The 16,839-nt window shown below is 39.6% G+C and overlaps 1 protein-coding gene across 1 annotated transcript; it reads left to right on the top strand.

The window, feature by feature from the left end:
- The first annotated feature begins 349 nt into the window (after positions 1-349).
- On the top strand, positions 350-15,509 carry LOC134797656 (dihydrolipoyllysine-residue acetyltransferase component of pyruvate dehydrogenase complex, mitochondrial). The gene is made up of 10 exons (XM_063769997.1): positions 350-589; positions 2,399-2,577; positions 3,173-3,355; positions 6,196-6,231; positions 8,034-8,213; positions 10,448-10,716; positions 11,265-11,359; positions 11,906-12,105; positions 13,160-13,262; positions 14,032-15,509. The coding sequence occupies exons 1-10, from the start codon at positions 471-473 to the stop codon at positions 14,159-14,161; spliced, it is 1,494 nt and encodes a 497-aa protein (XP_063626067.1). The 5' UTR covers positions 350-470; the 3' UTR covers positions 14,162-15,509.
- The last annotated feature ends 1,330 nt before the right edge of the window (positions 15,510-16,839 follow it).

The raw sequence follows: 16,839 nt of genomic DNA, 5'->3' as shown, positions 1-16,839 counted from the left end.
TGTACTTGCGCAAACGTCGTGAGCTGAAAGCTAAACGCAACAGCAGAGGAAGATATGCTGAACTAGCGGCTTAGCACGGTCGCGTTTTTATCCCTTGTCACCATGCCTGTCACGTTCTAACAAGTATGTAAGTGCGAAAGGGACGCGCATAGTGATAGTCGATAAAAATGGAACCGTGCTGAGCCCGCTAGTTTACTTTTTATCGTTGTTATTTTATTATTTTATAAGTTGCGCAGTCTTGCGCAAGGACCTCAACAGGAGCAAACTACATGCTCCATGTGCAATAACCGCGTGAACTTTGTCTATGAGTACATAATGTCACGGTGACATTGACACAATGACATTTCTCTAACCCTACTTTATCTGTGATTTCAACGACCTACAAATCGGAAAAGGTCGATCCTACGGTTAAACATAAAACCGTCCAGATCATCAGGACGGCATAGATTTAGCTTCATCCAGAATCAAACATGTTGCGAACGATTGTATTACGAAACCAGTTACTAAACAATAGCTTAAATAAAGTGGTCAGGAGCAACATCACGAGATGTGTAAGCACCGAGTTGGCCCGTCGAAAGCACCCTAGCAAGTGAGTTTTGCTGTAATTGTTTATAAAAAGACTAAACAATTAGTATACTTCCTTGTTCCTAGTTACTAAGTTAAAGTTTTTGTTTTGATAAGTTACGTTATTTCGTATTTGCGTAAGTTCCAGTAGGTTAAGTTAGCGGTAATTGCATAACCGAAACGTCAATGGTCTTCACCTTGCGAATTGTCATCACTGTCATCAGACGTGATCATGATCAGCACCCGTCAAGCTTCAACAGTCCACGTGTAAACATTGGTGTTTTGAAAAATGTAGGGAATGTAATTTGTAAATTCTTGTAACCCCACATCAGCCACCATAAATTTGTATGTTTCTCTTAACTATTTCTTAGTAGTTCCACTTTAGGGTGGTAGTCCACCTGTCCAACGTCAGTGCGTCTCACTCTTTCATTAAAGCAAAATGTGAGACACAATAAACATTTTACAAAGAAATTGGTTCTTAGAATCTTCTTGTTGTCTCAGAATAGGAATGCACCTTGCAAATCAGTTTCATAGGATGCCGTATTTGCTACTGATATATTAGGAAATTGTTCTAACAGCAAAGTTATTGTAACTAAAGTTATGTACTGAGTTAAACATTGATAATATTTACATATTATTTACAAAAATTCATTTATAATCCTTCTCCAGGACACAAGTGCAATATAAGACTAACTAAAGTTAACTTAATATTATTTAATAGTGTGGTATGGTGGCACATTTTTTTTTTAATTTATTATTTAACAGGACCTTTATACTATTGTACATATGGGCCCTATCAAGTCCACTTCTTATAGCTTCAGTAATTATAAGTGAATATTTAAAAATAATTTGAATCTATTTATTAAGTATAACAGGCCAATCTATACACCATTTGTGCTGTGTCAGATGTTAGGTTACTAAGAATGTGTATAAAGGCACTGGTAGCACATTCAAATTATATATTTTTACTAGCCTAGACATGTAGACTGCTAACTCATATCAAATCTGATTTCCTCCTGTCTGATAAGAAGCTTAATTTGTCATTGCCCTGACATTGATAAGTTGCAAGTATGTTTATTTATAAAATTAAACTTCTTTAGTAATGACCTCTCTAGTAAGTAACATGAATTTTAAAATTAACTTTATCATATGACTTATGAGTGCATCTGCCCTAACACATACCCTTTATTTTTTAATCTTTATTAAAAGCAGATTAAGCTATCTAAGGCTTTTCTTTGCAGTCACAGAATGTTATTCTTGACAATGCTGGGAATCTAAATTCAGAACTTACAAGGTTAAATTAAATTCAATAACATCAAACAATTAAATTAGAAATAAAAAAAATAATTTAATAATATTGTTGTGTAAATTATCATAAGACCAAAAAACAATTCTTAAAATTCTTAGTAGTATCCCAGATGCTTAATTAGATGAAGGTTTGTTAGCATAATGATATTAATGATAATGGAGATAACACAAATTCAGTAGTTCCTCAGTATCATAATTTCTTACATCTGCAAAACTAGGCTGTTATGTGTTATTAAGTAGGGGTTGTAATCTGTATAAAAATTGTATTAATGATCTTCTGCCTGCTTAGCACGAGAATGCAGCGACAGTATCTCATGCGCCAGATAGACTACTTGTGTTTCTTATTAATACAGTCATAAAAAGACGGGAAGTCTATCTCGCGTGCGATTTACTGTCGCAGAGAAGAGCGGGGTAGATAGAAAGAAAACATCTTTCTGATGTTTGTACTAGCTTGGCATTTTTACGAAATTGATAATGTTAAATTAATGTAGTATATTTATGATAAAAATATTTATAAACATTACAGATTACTCTCAGCATCACACGTCAAGCGAGTGCTCGCTGCCCCACAATGGACACCTCAGCTAAGGCACTATTCCGACCTGCCCTCACACTCAAAGGTGAACCTCCCTGCACTGTCGCCTACCATGGAGAGCGGCTCCATCGTTAGCTGGGAGAAGAAGGAGGGAGATAAGCTCAGTGAAGGTAATTTAAACAACTCCTGAGTAATTGGATTACATAATTATTGTGTATCAAATGCAGTGTATAGTTTTCGTAATTTGCGTAAGGTCACGCGCTGCATAGACGCAACGCAACCGATGGTGCGGCCAGCGGCAGGTTGCGAATGGTGCGGCCGTTACCGCCGGCCGCCGCCACTGTCATCCAAGACCAGTGGTGGGCAAACTTTCTTCATGAGGGGCCAAAACTTGAAGGAATTTCAGAGGAGGGCCAGATTTACAGCAAAAATATATTTTTATTATATTGCTGGCCATATTATACATTTCTTTAAATGACCGGCGGCGGGCCAGATAAATCCTTTCGCGGGCCGCACTTGGCCCGCGGGCCGTACTTTGCCCACCACTGTCCAAGACAACTTCAAGTCTATATATTTGCTCGAATCGTTCGGTGCCGAGCGGCGCGGTCTGGGTTATATTAGAATCGTAGCAACTTAAGCAAAACGCTTAATAGTTTCCAAGCTAGCCTAACGTGGATTGGAAACGCACAAACCTTTGATTCGTTTCCAATTGTACACACTTCAACTCTATGTGTACAATATAATTTACAATCACCTTGTCCCCAGGCGACTTGCTCTGCGAAATCGAAACAGACAAGGCAACCATGGGCTTTGAGACCCCTGAAGAAGGCTACCTGGCCAAGATCCTGATCCCAGCCGGCACCAAGGGCGTGGCCGTCGGCAAACTGCTCTGCATCATTGTGGAGAACCAGGCTGACGTTGCTGCCTTCAAGGACTTTAAGGATGACTGTAAGATACTGCTTACGAGTAAATTTGGGCAAAGAGAATTTAGACTAGAGGATTATTGTCAAAGTAAATTATGTAGTCAGTACATTTACTGCCATCTTCCATCTTTCTGAGCGATGGCGCCATACCTTTGGCCTACTCTCGAGTAGATGGCGATACTTTTTGACATTTAACACATATCAGTGAAAAAATAAGGATCAAAGTCAAATGGCGTTCTAAAAGTGTTAATAGTTTGTGTCGAAAGATGGCAGTAAATGTGCTGACTACATAATTTGCTTTGACAATATTCCACTATTTCTGACATTCACCCCCTCCTTCAAACAAGTTTGTATGCAGGGGGTTCAGTTATCTCTGCAGCTTACTGTATATTATGATGTACACTCTGTTTCAATGAAATCTCAACCGTCATTGAAACAAACAAAGTAGCATTTCGAAAAAAAAAATCGCACAAATTAAATTCAGCCCAATTAAAAATACAACTAGATTCAAATTTCCTTAGCTATAGGGACTGTATCGTTTATTATAAATACAGATAAAACCTGGTCTAACTGTTGACGTGTGTATTATTTTGTATTACTATATTCTTAAAGTATAATCTGGGGGTATTTTTAAGCCATATCTGATATAAGAAGGTTTTACATTTATTTTATTTTAGGGACTTTATGATGATTTTAATACCGTCTAGCAAATGTAATTTGGACAAGCCTATCGAGCTTAATTTGAGACTATTTCACCGATTCCTTGGTACGATTTAAAGAAACAAAAGGTTAATATGCTGCCAAAATATGCCATCTAAGTGTCCTTTTCATGATTGCCCAATTGAATATCCACAGAATAAATGTGGTGAATTTTTATCTTTACATGAAAACGACATTTTATGCAACATTTTGGATTCCCGTCAATTTCTGACGCTAGCGAAATGAGGGAAACAGCTAAAAGAATCTACCGAAATCCAAAGCCTAACGGACATTCATGCCGTTGAACCATGGCTAGAACAGGTCGATAGAAACGCTCCATGATGATTATATTGTATACCAAAGTCGGGGTTGTCGTAAGTAACATGCCATATTCTCTAAAAGGCCACCAAGCACAGATCCAAAACTTTTTTTCCAACTAAAAGAAATGATTAGACTATGCCCAGATGTTTCGCTTTGCTAAGTAAAGTTGTATTCATAATAAACGATACAGTCCTTAATGTTGTATGATGTGCGGCCCGAGTAGGGCATGCAGTACCGGTCCCGGTTCCAAGAATTTCATTTCCCGGTTCTGGGCATGGCCGGAACCGGGATTCCCGGTTCTTCCCGGTTCTCAAGGCATCATATGATTATTTTTAAGAAATTGTTTGTGTTAGCGTACAATCTTCATGATAGACTTATTTTCATATAAATAATTGCATAACTATTAATAACTGACTTATTTTATAAAAAAAAAAAACGTTTTAATTGGCGTTCCACAACCTATTTTACTAAATTAACCGGCACACTGCCTCCGCCTGGGCCGAGCCACACGGTCGTAGCGTAGTCGATGCACTCAGCACTATGACGGCACGGCATACAGAAATTAAAATTTCGACCCGATAACGGATAAATTGCTAATAACATAGTCCGTCTATGTAACCGGCATAAAAGTACTGAGCAATGTTTCAGATAAAATTGAAATAGATAAATTAGGTGAAATTTTACAATTCACCGTTATCCGTAATATCGATTGGAAATATTGAAATGCCTACTTTACCAGGTTAGTTTGTCGGGTTATTTGGGTCTCGATGGGGGGGCTATTATGAAATAGCACCATTATTAAATGGTATTTAATGTCCCGAGCTAAAGTATTAAAACATTACTACTATTGAAATGGGAATAAATAGTCATAGGATGAGAACCGGGAAGTACCGGTACCGGGTCTTCAGTACCGGTTCTTTTGACACTATAAAATTCCCGGGAATTCCCGGGAATTCGAGAACCGGGAATTCCCGGGAGCATGCCCTAGGCCCGAGGCTAAAGGTATTAAAACCCATTTTATTATATTTTTACACAGACATTAACCTCACTGATTGAACTAACAGGTTTCGCTTTAAAGAGTTCTGTCGAAAAATCGACATTTGCTTTTTCCAACAAACATAATAAGCTACAGAAATATTAGCATAGGCAGAAAGACTAATACGCATACAGTAGAGCAAAATATTCCAACCGCCGTTTCGGCAGCTAAAGTAGATGGCACGGCGTGCCCCATACATTATGCGGTAAATAGATTTTCAAGCTCCAATGTTTGTCAACTCAGTAAACCTATGACGCAGGACAGCGTCATGCATCATCTAATTCAGGTGTCTAATTTGTGGAGACAATATTTTTAGGGTTCCGTATCCAAAGGGTAAAACCGGGACCCTATTACTAAGACTCCGCTGTCCGTCTGTCTGTCTGTCCGTCTCTCTGTCACCAGGCTATATCTCATGAACCGTGATAGCTAGGCAGTTGAAATTTTCACAGATGATGTATTTCTGTTGCCACTATAACAACAAATACTAAAAACAGAATATAATAAATATTTAAGTGGGGCCCAATACAACAAACGTGATTTTTTTTTGCCGTTTTTTGCGTAATGGTACGGAACCCTTCTTGCGCGAGTTCGACTCGCACTTGACCGGTTTTTTATTTCTATTTAAGAAAAAAAAAATAGATTTTCTATACATATACCTTAATTTTATGATAATGCATGTTAAAATACTTACTTTAGTGACTAATAACAGTAATAACTATACTAGATTGGTTTGAACATGGTATTAAAAGTTTTCAGGAATTTCATATGACATTGCATGGTGTGATCTAACTCATTTAATTCATCCACAGCCACTGGAGCCCCTGCGAAGCGCCCAGCCGAAAAAGGTTACCCATTAAACATAACTAAAACTACTGCTGCATATTATCTATATTCGGTCGAATTACAAGCAAAACTTAATCGTCAATCTCTTTCTACTCTGGAGTGGTTTCTCATTATCTGATCCGATATACGACCACACGAAAGTGTTTGTGTACTCTCTAGCAGCTGTCTTTAGGCAGGTTATCCGACATTCTATATCGCATTGGACGATGTGAAAAGGCTCTAAAGGTGAGCATTCTATACCGGACGAATTTCGACGCGATTGCTAGATGTGGACGGATCTTTAGTAACGCTTTACAATCGTTGACACAATGACCTGACCATTTGTGAACTTTATTGCAACGAAATAAGGTTTAGAAATGGTCAGTGATGTTTGTTGCTGTTTGTATCTCGATACGGAATCGAAGTTGAGATACGAGTTTGGTTTTATGCAGGAATTTATTAGTAAGACTAAGTTTTGATTGTTAATAGACCAAATGCTTTACATTTCTTCATTACATATTCATTTACTTTTCAATTTATTTCTTTTATTTAATGTCCTAAAACTACTCAACAGAATTACTCAAAAGAATTGTCTTAAAATGGTCAGACTTACTTTTCCAGTCAAATTATTATTTCATTGATGTTTCATCTACTACATACTTCTATTACAAGCTTTTATTTAGTTTCATCTGACCGTTGTCTGTCTGTCTGTAATCAAATCTTGCAAGTTAAATTTGATCCACTTCCCGGTTTCCCATTGAGCTGAAATTTTGCATGCATGTATAAATCGGATGACAATGCAATATTATGGTACCATCAAGGTGATCTGATGATGGAGACAGGAGGTGGCCATAGGAACTCTGTGATGAAACAACGCAACCTAATTGTGTTAGGGGTTTTTAGAATTGTCTCGATGAGTATTAGTTGTACGTCGTAAAAAAAGTATAGTCAACGATAAAAGCTTGTACCAAAAATGAAAATTTTGCCAAAAACTTATTTTATGTATTTCGTTTTAATCTTCTTTGAAACTTGCTTTTTATGAAATGTCTACACCAGGGATGTAACGGATGTGGTTTTATCGGAACCGAAAACGGAAACAGATGTTTTCAATTTAGTTTAACGGAACCGAAAACGGACGCGGAACCGAAAACGGAAACGGAACCGGAACCAGAATCGGAGCCTGACTTTTTAACGATGTAATTGTTTTCCCCTTTAATTCTAGAATAAACCTTCAGACAAAGTTTACACTTAGCCGTGTCCCCACTAACTTCATCAAAATAGTTCCAAATCGAACTTGATTTCGGCTTCATTGTGCGTTTTTTTACACACTAACATTCACCACACACACTACACACAGTCAGTAGTCAGTACACAACAGTACACATACGATTTTAATTTTAATAACACGAATAAAACAAAGTATACAAACAAACAACAAATTAGCGTAGCACAAGCAGGGCGATGAGCGAATGACTGGTATGAACCTGTTTGTTTTTGATGTACGCCGCCGCCGCGCGAAGCATTGACATCCGTTATAACTTCCGTTTCAAACATAACGGAACCGAAACAGAAACGGATGTGTAATACCAAACGGAAGTTCCGCCTTAACGGAAACGGAACCGGAGCTCCGTAACATCCCTGGTCTACACTACCTTCAATCGTGCAGTTGTCATCAGATACTTACATACCTATGAGATAACATGTACTCCGCTTCGACAAGAGAAACGTTTCAAAAATTTGACTGCTCCTACATACCTGATGATGTCTGTACAGAGCACATTGTAATTTCAACTTTACCGTATTAAAAATAAGGTTTTTATTCCAGCCCCGGCAGCTGCGGCCCCGGCCGCGCCCGGCGCGCCGGCCCCCGCAGTTGCCCCCGCGGCGCCCGCAGCCCCCGCAGCCCCCGCGGCCGCCGCCGCCGCCGCCGCCGCGCCCGGAGGTAGGGTGTACGCGAGCCCCATGGCCCGGAGACTGGCCGAGATTAGGAACATCCGCCTGGGAGGTGAGAGGATGCTGCAGGGGCTTATTATGAGTGCAAGTGAGGCTTGGATAGATACGGGGACTGAATGATTGATTTCGTAAATACTAAAAGTTTTTTTTATTGGTTTTGCTAAACTGTTTTGATTCTGCGACACAACTCGCTTAGATGACAAGGACAACCTAAATCGGATTTAATTGATTTGATGAATTTCTGTGCAATGTGTATTGTTTAATTCTCTTGATATTTATGGCCTTCTCTCCCTTGAGAGGAGAGAAGGGAGACGAATAATGAGGTGGTCGGATGACAAAAAGAAGCATGCGGGAGTAAATTGGATTGGGACAGCACAGAATAGAGAGCTATGGAGAGAGCTGGAGGAGGCCTATGCCAAGAAGGCAGACTGAAATATTAAAAAGCAATGACATTAAAATTATTTATTAAAATTAATAAGGAAAAATATTAAAACTAATTAATATAAATGAAATGTGAATTTATTTAAATGTAATATGTACTGAAATTTTATTTTTTGGTCAATAAAGGCTATTCTTATCTTATCTTGATATTTATGCTGATGTGATTAAATATGTAATGATGAGAACTAATAAATAAAATTAAAATCACTTTTAAAAAACCGGACAAGTGCGAGTCGGTCTCGCCCACCGAGGGTTCCGTACTTTTTAGTATTTGTTGTTATAGCGGCAACAGAAATGCATCATCTGTGAAAATTTCTACTGTCTAGCTATCACGGTTCGTGAGATACAGGCTGATGACAGACGGACGGACGGACGGACGGACGGACAGACGAACGGACGGACGGACAGCGGAGTCTTAGTAATAGGGTCCCGTTTTACCCTTTGGGTACGGAACCCTAAAAACGTGATTGTAAATAGTATATGTATGTGATTCTCCTTGACCACTTGGCAAAGTCGCTTATTTCGAAATGTTGGAGCTAATTTTCAAGTTTACACGCGATTAAGTCGCATTGTAGGCAAAAATGCGCGTTTTCTCAAAGATAAGACATAGCTAGATCGATTTATCGCCCTCGAAAACCCCCATATAGCAAATTTCACCGAAATCGTTAGAACCGTTTCCGAGATCCCCGAATTATAATATATATAAATAAATATGTATACAAGAATTGCTTTAAAGGTATTAGATAACAGTATAAAGGCGAACTTCTATTGATCAAATAATTTATATGTTTACAAATCAATCATTGTGTTCCTTTTGCGAGATCAGATGTATGTACACAGTTGTATTTAGATCTTCTGAATGGCTTATCTTCTCTATTTGTAAGGTGAACGGATGTCTGCTATACACTTATTCTTTTTTCTTTGTTTTAGTTAATGTCAGAGAAGTGTCTGCATAGGATTCCTCCCTGGTTATTTTTTATTTCTATTCTGTATTTTTTTTATTTAGTTCGCATAAATATAGCGTGCTATTTTATGCCTGGAACTTTAGTACTTCTAGTTTTTCTTATCATGGTTTGATTGGTGGCTTTGATTACGTTTTTTGTGTAACTTTGCTCGTAAAGTTTGTAGGTCAGTATTGCAGCGTTAATACTGACGTATGTATTTTCTATTCGAGTTTGTTGTCATTAGAGTTACAATACCCGTATTTAGTATATTGGTTGACTGTAGTACCTGTCTAGTCTTATTTATTAAGTATTAAAAACAGCTTTGAAACATGTCTGGCCAAATCTGGGCGTACTTTGATAGTGCATTTTCAAATAATTATGAGCGTCTGGATTCTAGGTCTTTCCACGGCAAAAGAAACTTAAGTCACAATTTTATTACGTGTTCCTTTTATATATAATGTTAATTTAAGTTCTAATGTATATCTACATAAGTGTTATTTTTTATTTCTAGTTTTGTATAATTATACTCACATCTAAATCAGGTTCATGGATATTTATTCCACATACGAATTTTCATAGGTAACTGAATAAAATTTATTATGAGAAACTTACATACATTAAAACTAATTATTTACAGAGTGATTGATTAAACAGTACATTTACATTTTGTGCCACTGTTGTAGGTTTTTACTATATTTACACGACGCAATGAAATCTTGACTTTACGGAACTCCGTGGAATGACCCGCCTGTATAGTGCAGATATGCTCTGTTAAACCATTTCCGTCAGTAGAAAAGAGAGAAAAAAGAGTTATCGTCCCATAGAAAATCTGCGCCTGTTTCTACTGACAAACTTGTTTGATCGGCTATATTTTTCGACTACATTCGTCCTCTCACCCCAGGCACGGGCTCCGGCCTCTACGGCTCCCTGAAGAGCGGCGACCTCTCCGCCGCCGCCGCCGCGCCCGTCTCCTTCGCCGTGCCCACGCCCGGAGCCACCTTCGTCGATATACCGCTGTCCGGCATGAGGGAAACCATTGCCAAGAGATTGAGCGCCGCGAAACAGCAGATACCGCATTATCAGCTGGTTGCTACGGTTAATATTGAGAAGACATTGGAAATGCGAGAGAGGATCAATGCCAGATTAGCTAAAGAGAGCCCCGGTGTTAAGGTGAGTTTGTGTGTTTGTTTGCGCTTACCTATCTTTGTGTGACTTGTGCCTTCGTTGATCTCTTCTGCTCTTTCTGGCATGAGGGAAACCATTGCCAAGAGACTGAGCGCCGCGAAACAGCAGATACCGCATTATCAGCTGGTTGCTACGGTTAATATTGAGAAGACATTGGAAATGCGAGAGAGGATCAATGCCAGATTAGCTAAAGAAAGCCCCGGTGTTAAGGTAAATTTTGCCTTCTGCAATTCTTGTTTGCAAGTGACCTACGTTTGTCCACTCTGCAACTACCTTTGTGGATTATTCCACTGTGCGGTAAAAGGAAAACGATATGCTATATCGATTCAATAGCCGAGTCCACACAGAGCGAGCATACGGGCGAGGCAATTTCCTCGCGCACAAAATGGCCAATGTAGACGTGCCTCGACGGAGGCGGCAAGGAAATTGCCTCGCGCATTTGCTCGCCTGTGTGGACCCGGCTATTGGCAATACACTAGTACGTAGAATTTAGTGTTAATTCGCTAACCAACGTTTTATGTTTTTATTTTCAGGTGTCCGTGAACGACTTCATCATCAAAGCCGTGGCGGCGGCGTGCAAGCGCGTCCCAACCGTCAACTCGCACTGGATGGAGACCTCTATCAGACAGTACGTTTTCATGCTCTTTCTTTAGATACTCGAGTCAAAATCATAGATATATTTCATGTGTTTGCATACTGTGTATTTTGCAATGTTTAATTTCTCGGTGTATTGACTTGTCTGTAATGCAATGTAAATTAATATCGACAATATCGTCTAAAACTCCGACAAAAGTATTGAAGATCATGTTTGGGAAGAGACTTAGAATTGTGATAAGTAATGTGTATTTCTGTACGTACACTATGATTATGTCTGCGACCCGCCCCGGCTTCGCACGAGTTACACAAAACCTTAACAAATTATACACCTAAACCTTCCTCAAGAATCACTCTATTGATAGGTGAAAACCGCATGAAAATCCGTTCAATCCGTCCGTTCGTTTTTGAGTTTATCGCGAACATACATACACATAAACAGAGAGACGCGGCGGGGGACTTTGTTTTATAAGGGGTAGTGATAATGACAATAACAGACCTATGAAGTATTTGAACAAAATAAATTATTTTATTTCAGTTAATAACAGACCTTTTAATGAAAATCATTAATCAATTTCAGATTCTCGAACGTAGACGTAAGCGTAGCCGTAGCCACGCCCACCGGCCTAATCACGCCCATTATCTTCAACTCCGACTCGCGCGGTGTCATCGATATCTCGAAAAACATGAAGGAGCTCGCACAGAAGGCCAAGGAAGGCAAGCTGCAGCCGCAGGAGTACCAAGGAGGCACTGTGACTGTCTCTAATCTTGGCATGTATGGTGAGTAAATACAACTTGATCTTATACCACATAGCATCTTCAACTCCGATTCCCGAGGTGTCATCGACATCTCCAATACCACGAAGGAGCTCGCACAGAAGGCTAAGGACGGCAAACTGCAGCCCCAGGAGTACCAAGGCGGCACTGTGACTGTCTCTAATCTTGGAATGTATGGTGAGTAAATGCAACTTGGTCTTTATACCACATAGCATTATCTTCAACTCGGACTCGCGCGATGTCATCGACATCTCTAAAACTATGAAGGAGCTCGCACAGAAGGCTAAGGACGGCAAACTGCAGCCCCAGGAGTACCAAGGCGGCACTGTGACTGTCTCTAATCTTGGCATGTATGGTGAGTAAATGCAACTTGGTCTTTATACCACATAGCATTATCTTCAACTTGGACTCGCGCGATGTCATCGACATCTCTAAAACTATGAAGGAGCTCGCACAGAAGGCTAAGGACGGCAAACTGCAGCCCCAGGAGTACCAAGGCGGCACTGTGACTGTCTCTAATCTTGGAATGTATGGTGAGTAAATGCAACTTGGTCTTTATACCACATAGCATTATCTTCAACTCGGACTCGCGCGATGTCATCGACATCTCTAAAACTATGAAGGAGCTCGCACAGAAAGCTAAGGACGGCAAACTGCAGCCCCAAGAGTACCAAGGAGGCACTGTGACTGTCTCCAACCTTGGAATGTATGGTGAGTAAAATTTTTCGGGCGACAAAGGAAAGGGGGCGGCTTTGCATTGATGGTGGAAAAGAACAGATATCAATCGACTACATTTGTATAACACTGTGAATACGGAGGAAAGTCGTAGCCGTATTAAACTTTATTTAACATTTTGATTTCCCCGTGTTGTATGATAAATACGTACAGTTGCCACCAGATATATCGGAGCAGCCACGGTGCTCACAAATATCTGAACACGCCTCTATTTTCAAGACGTTAGTGGGCGTGTTCTGATATTTTTGAGTATCTCGGCAGCTCCGATATATCTGATGGTGAGTGTACTATATTTGTTTGATGAATTACCTGTTTGTTTCAGGCATCACAATGTTCAACGCGATCATCAACCCGCCGCAGTCGCTGATCCTGGCGTGCGGAGGCGTTCAGGAGTTGGTTATTCCTGACGAGAAGGCCGAGAAAGGGTGCGTGTCTAATCAATTACATTTTATATCCCGGACCTAATTTACCACCCAATCTGCCCAATACCACGGAATAAATAATACATAGTACTAGGTACAGTCACCTGCAATAATATGTTACTCTTCGAAGGCCGCAAAAATATGTGACACGCTCTTATGGCTCTACAAATAAGATCGTGTCAGATATTTTTGCGGCCTTCGTTGTGTAACATATTATTGCAGGTGACTGTACATAAGGTCTCTAACAAAACGCATCTATAACGATACGTTTTGTTAGAGACCGTTTTGTACGGGTACAAGCGCAAGCAGGCGTCCGTTCCGTAGCGGTGCGCGGCAACTACTAGTACTACTACTGCTAGACCCCAAAATTGGCGTGGGCCGCATATGGCCGCATACTTGTAGCGACGCGACGAAATCACGGAGTGAGCTACGCCTGCCAATACAACAATAATTTTATACAAAACCAGACTAAAAAAAACATCGTAAGTCGTCTCCTTTCGGCGAATGAAAACATTGTGAGGAAACTGGACCAATCTCAACAAGGCCTAGTTTTTCCTCTAATTTAGATTTGATTAGATGACATGTTGCTTTCGTTGTAACTACTTAGTAAGTACCTACGAGTATTCTCGGCACTAAGTTTCTCAAACTACGATACAACTAATTGATAAGATTGTCTAAAATAGCTCCAGTCAATTTTTTTAGCTTCATCACGCTATTCAAGCTACGCTAATGATAAAGGCCTTGCTGATACTCATAAAAATTGTTGTTTCAGATTCCGATTAGCCAAATTCGTGTCGTTCACGGCGTCCGCCGACCACAGGGTGATCGACGGCGCGGTCGGAGCCGAATGGATGAAGGTCTTCAAACAGAACATGGAGGACCCTGCCAACATCATCCTGTGAACACCCTCTACACGCCCCATTTGTCCGCTGGACCGATAACCTCCTAAGGCCCAGCCATTCAAATGAAAAGCCCAAAATTTGCCACTGAAAATTGAACCTATAGTGCAGGGAATAGAATTGATTTTTATTTGTTACAAAATTTAACGATACAAAAGAAATTCAACTCTGTTCCAATTGAATATGATTTCAATTTCATCGAACTGAAGAAATACTATATGTAGGACCCTGGGCCTTAGGAGGATAAGCTCTGCACTGAACCAGTGAAATTTGATCGACAGGGAACAGTTTGCTTTTAAATCGATAGCGAGGTACATGCAACCGTTCTGATGATTAAATTTCGTTGGAGTTAAAGTACTTATAGACCTTTGGGCGGTAGCTTATGCCAATAAGTGTTACGTTTACCCTACGCCCCGATAGTCCTATCCAATGAGCACATGCACGACTTTGATTTGCAAAAAATACTGTCATGTGAATGTTTATGCATTAGCATTTATTGATTTTCGTGGGCATGTAATGTCCTTAGCTCGCTTGAGATTGTACATATATAAGAGTTATCATTGTTTTTTATTTTGTTCATATTGTTTTTGTTATTTAATCAGTGTTTTTTCGAGCTTTTATCAGGCGGTCCATTGTATAAATCGCGGGTTAGAACTAGTAACCTCATCATATCCTTCGTTACCGTCGTTATATTCATATTAATTTTATATTCATTATTGAATAGAATTGAGGCTGTGTTACAGCGTTGAACCTACACATTTTTGTATTGATATAGTTGAATACATTTTTGTATACATATAAGCACACAACATCGAAGGATGTGCGTTATTTAAGGGCTTATTTATTTAGTGTAAATGAAGGAATGATTACGTACAATTCAATAGTAAGAGAAACTGCTCCGAGATTTTTTATAGGTATTATTTCAAGAAATTTGGAATGCGTACAATTCGAATGTATTTTGGAGTACAGATCTTTATTTATTACTACCAATGCCAGTTTGGGGACTGAAGTGAGCTTGGCAGAGTAGCTGGTGTACATATTGAACAAATGCCGCACGCGTAGTAACATAAAGGCCAATTCGTAGTTTTTTCAAATTTCAACCTTATATCTTAATTAGATACGATCGAATTTGTGACGCAGATTTTCTACAATATTGATTCCGATAGGCTGTTTTTAATTGTGAACCTTATTTATATTCATTTATGATTGATTTTGTAACAGATTGGGTCTTTGTATTATTGGGCGTGCGTTGTGACTCGCCGCAAGATATCGTTTTGTTACCATGCGTCGAGTTTTGATGCCGATAGATGATTTTATGAATGTTAGTAAATATATTTTATTTATAAATAAAGTGGATTGTTTTATTTAACCCGGCTCAAGTATAAGGGCAGACATTTCTCATGTATTTGACTTTCAACCGTAAACCCTATTGTATTATGTCGATATTTATCGGTAAGGGTGGTATTCCACCCGTCCAATTTTTTGCCCAATGTCAGTGCGTCTCACTCTCTCATTAAGGCAAAATGTGAGGAGCAATACACATTGGACAAAGATATTGGAAAGGTGGAATACCACCCTAAGACTCTAAAAAATGAATTTCTCTAAATATTTACCCAATAATTACTCGGTAGATCCAAGTCTCTAAACAAAAGAGATTTTAAAGAAGAACATGAAATTGTGATGTTGTTTGTGTGTATGTCCGTAGTTTCGATCACTTCATAAACCATTCCATAGCATTTAAAATTGCCAAAAAACTTTGAACTTTTGCAATAAAGCTACTGCAACATCGCGTGTGACAACAAATAAAACGAAACAGCACAAAACATTTATTTGGTTGGGCCCTCCCTAGAAGCGTATTACAACCTCATTAGTTTATAATCCGGTCACGGCCACGTTATGGCGTGAACAACGAGACATAAACGCTTGACGGCGCTGTGACGGGCACGTCACAAGGTTGTCACGCCATTATCGCGACGAGCACGTTTGTATAAACGGTGACGTGAACGTGATAACCTGATAGATAACGGATTTTGTAAGTAAATAGGCCAATTTTGTGTAAAATTTATATATACTTTGATAGTTTTTCCCTGTTCTATACCTACAATACAGTATGTATCAGAACGAAAGGAAAACAAAGAGACCCATTAACACATTCGACACCGCGTACCCGACTCTCGGGCACTCGTAAACTTTACTCAGATGCCGGACAACCCGCCCAGCGGGTTGTTTTGTACGCAGATATAGACGACCGGTTTCTGGGGTAGTGCGCCGTTTTTTGCCCGGTTGCGAAAGTGTTAATGTTCAGCGGGCGCAGCACGGTCGCATTTTTATCGCTTGTCACCATGTCTGTCATGCTCTAACAAGTACGTGAGTGCGAAAGTGACGGACTTAGTGACAGGTGACAGGCGATAAAAAGGGAACCATGCTGCGCCCGCAGGTCATACTGAGCAACTTTTACTATGGGACCAACGCCGAAAACGCGGGAAAAAAATTGACTCCCGTAGGAAATTTCAACATCAGACCAGCAAAATGCATGAAACATCCAATTGTTTTCCGTGTTTTCGGGGTTGGTCCCATAGTAAAAGTGGCTCAGTATGACCTAAACATTAATGGGCCTCTTTCTTTGCCTTTCGTTCTCATACATACTGTATAAAAATATGGGTGTATACTTACTTACTCAA

The sequence above is a fragment of the Cydia splendana genome, chromosome 15 (assembly GCF_910591565.1).
Source record: "Cydia splendana chromosome 15, ilCydSple1.2, whole genome shotgun sequence".
Classification (NCBI taxonomy): domain Eukaryota; kingdom Metazoa; phylum Arthropoda; class Insecta; order Lepidoptera; family Tortricidae; genus Cydia; species Cydia splendana.
Note: the sequence above shows the minus strand (reverse complement) of the source record. Positions and strands in the feature narration are given on the sequence as shown.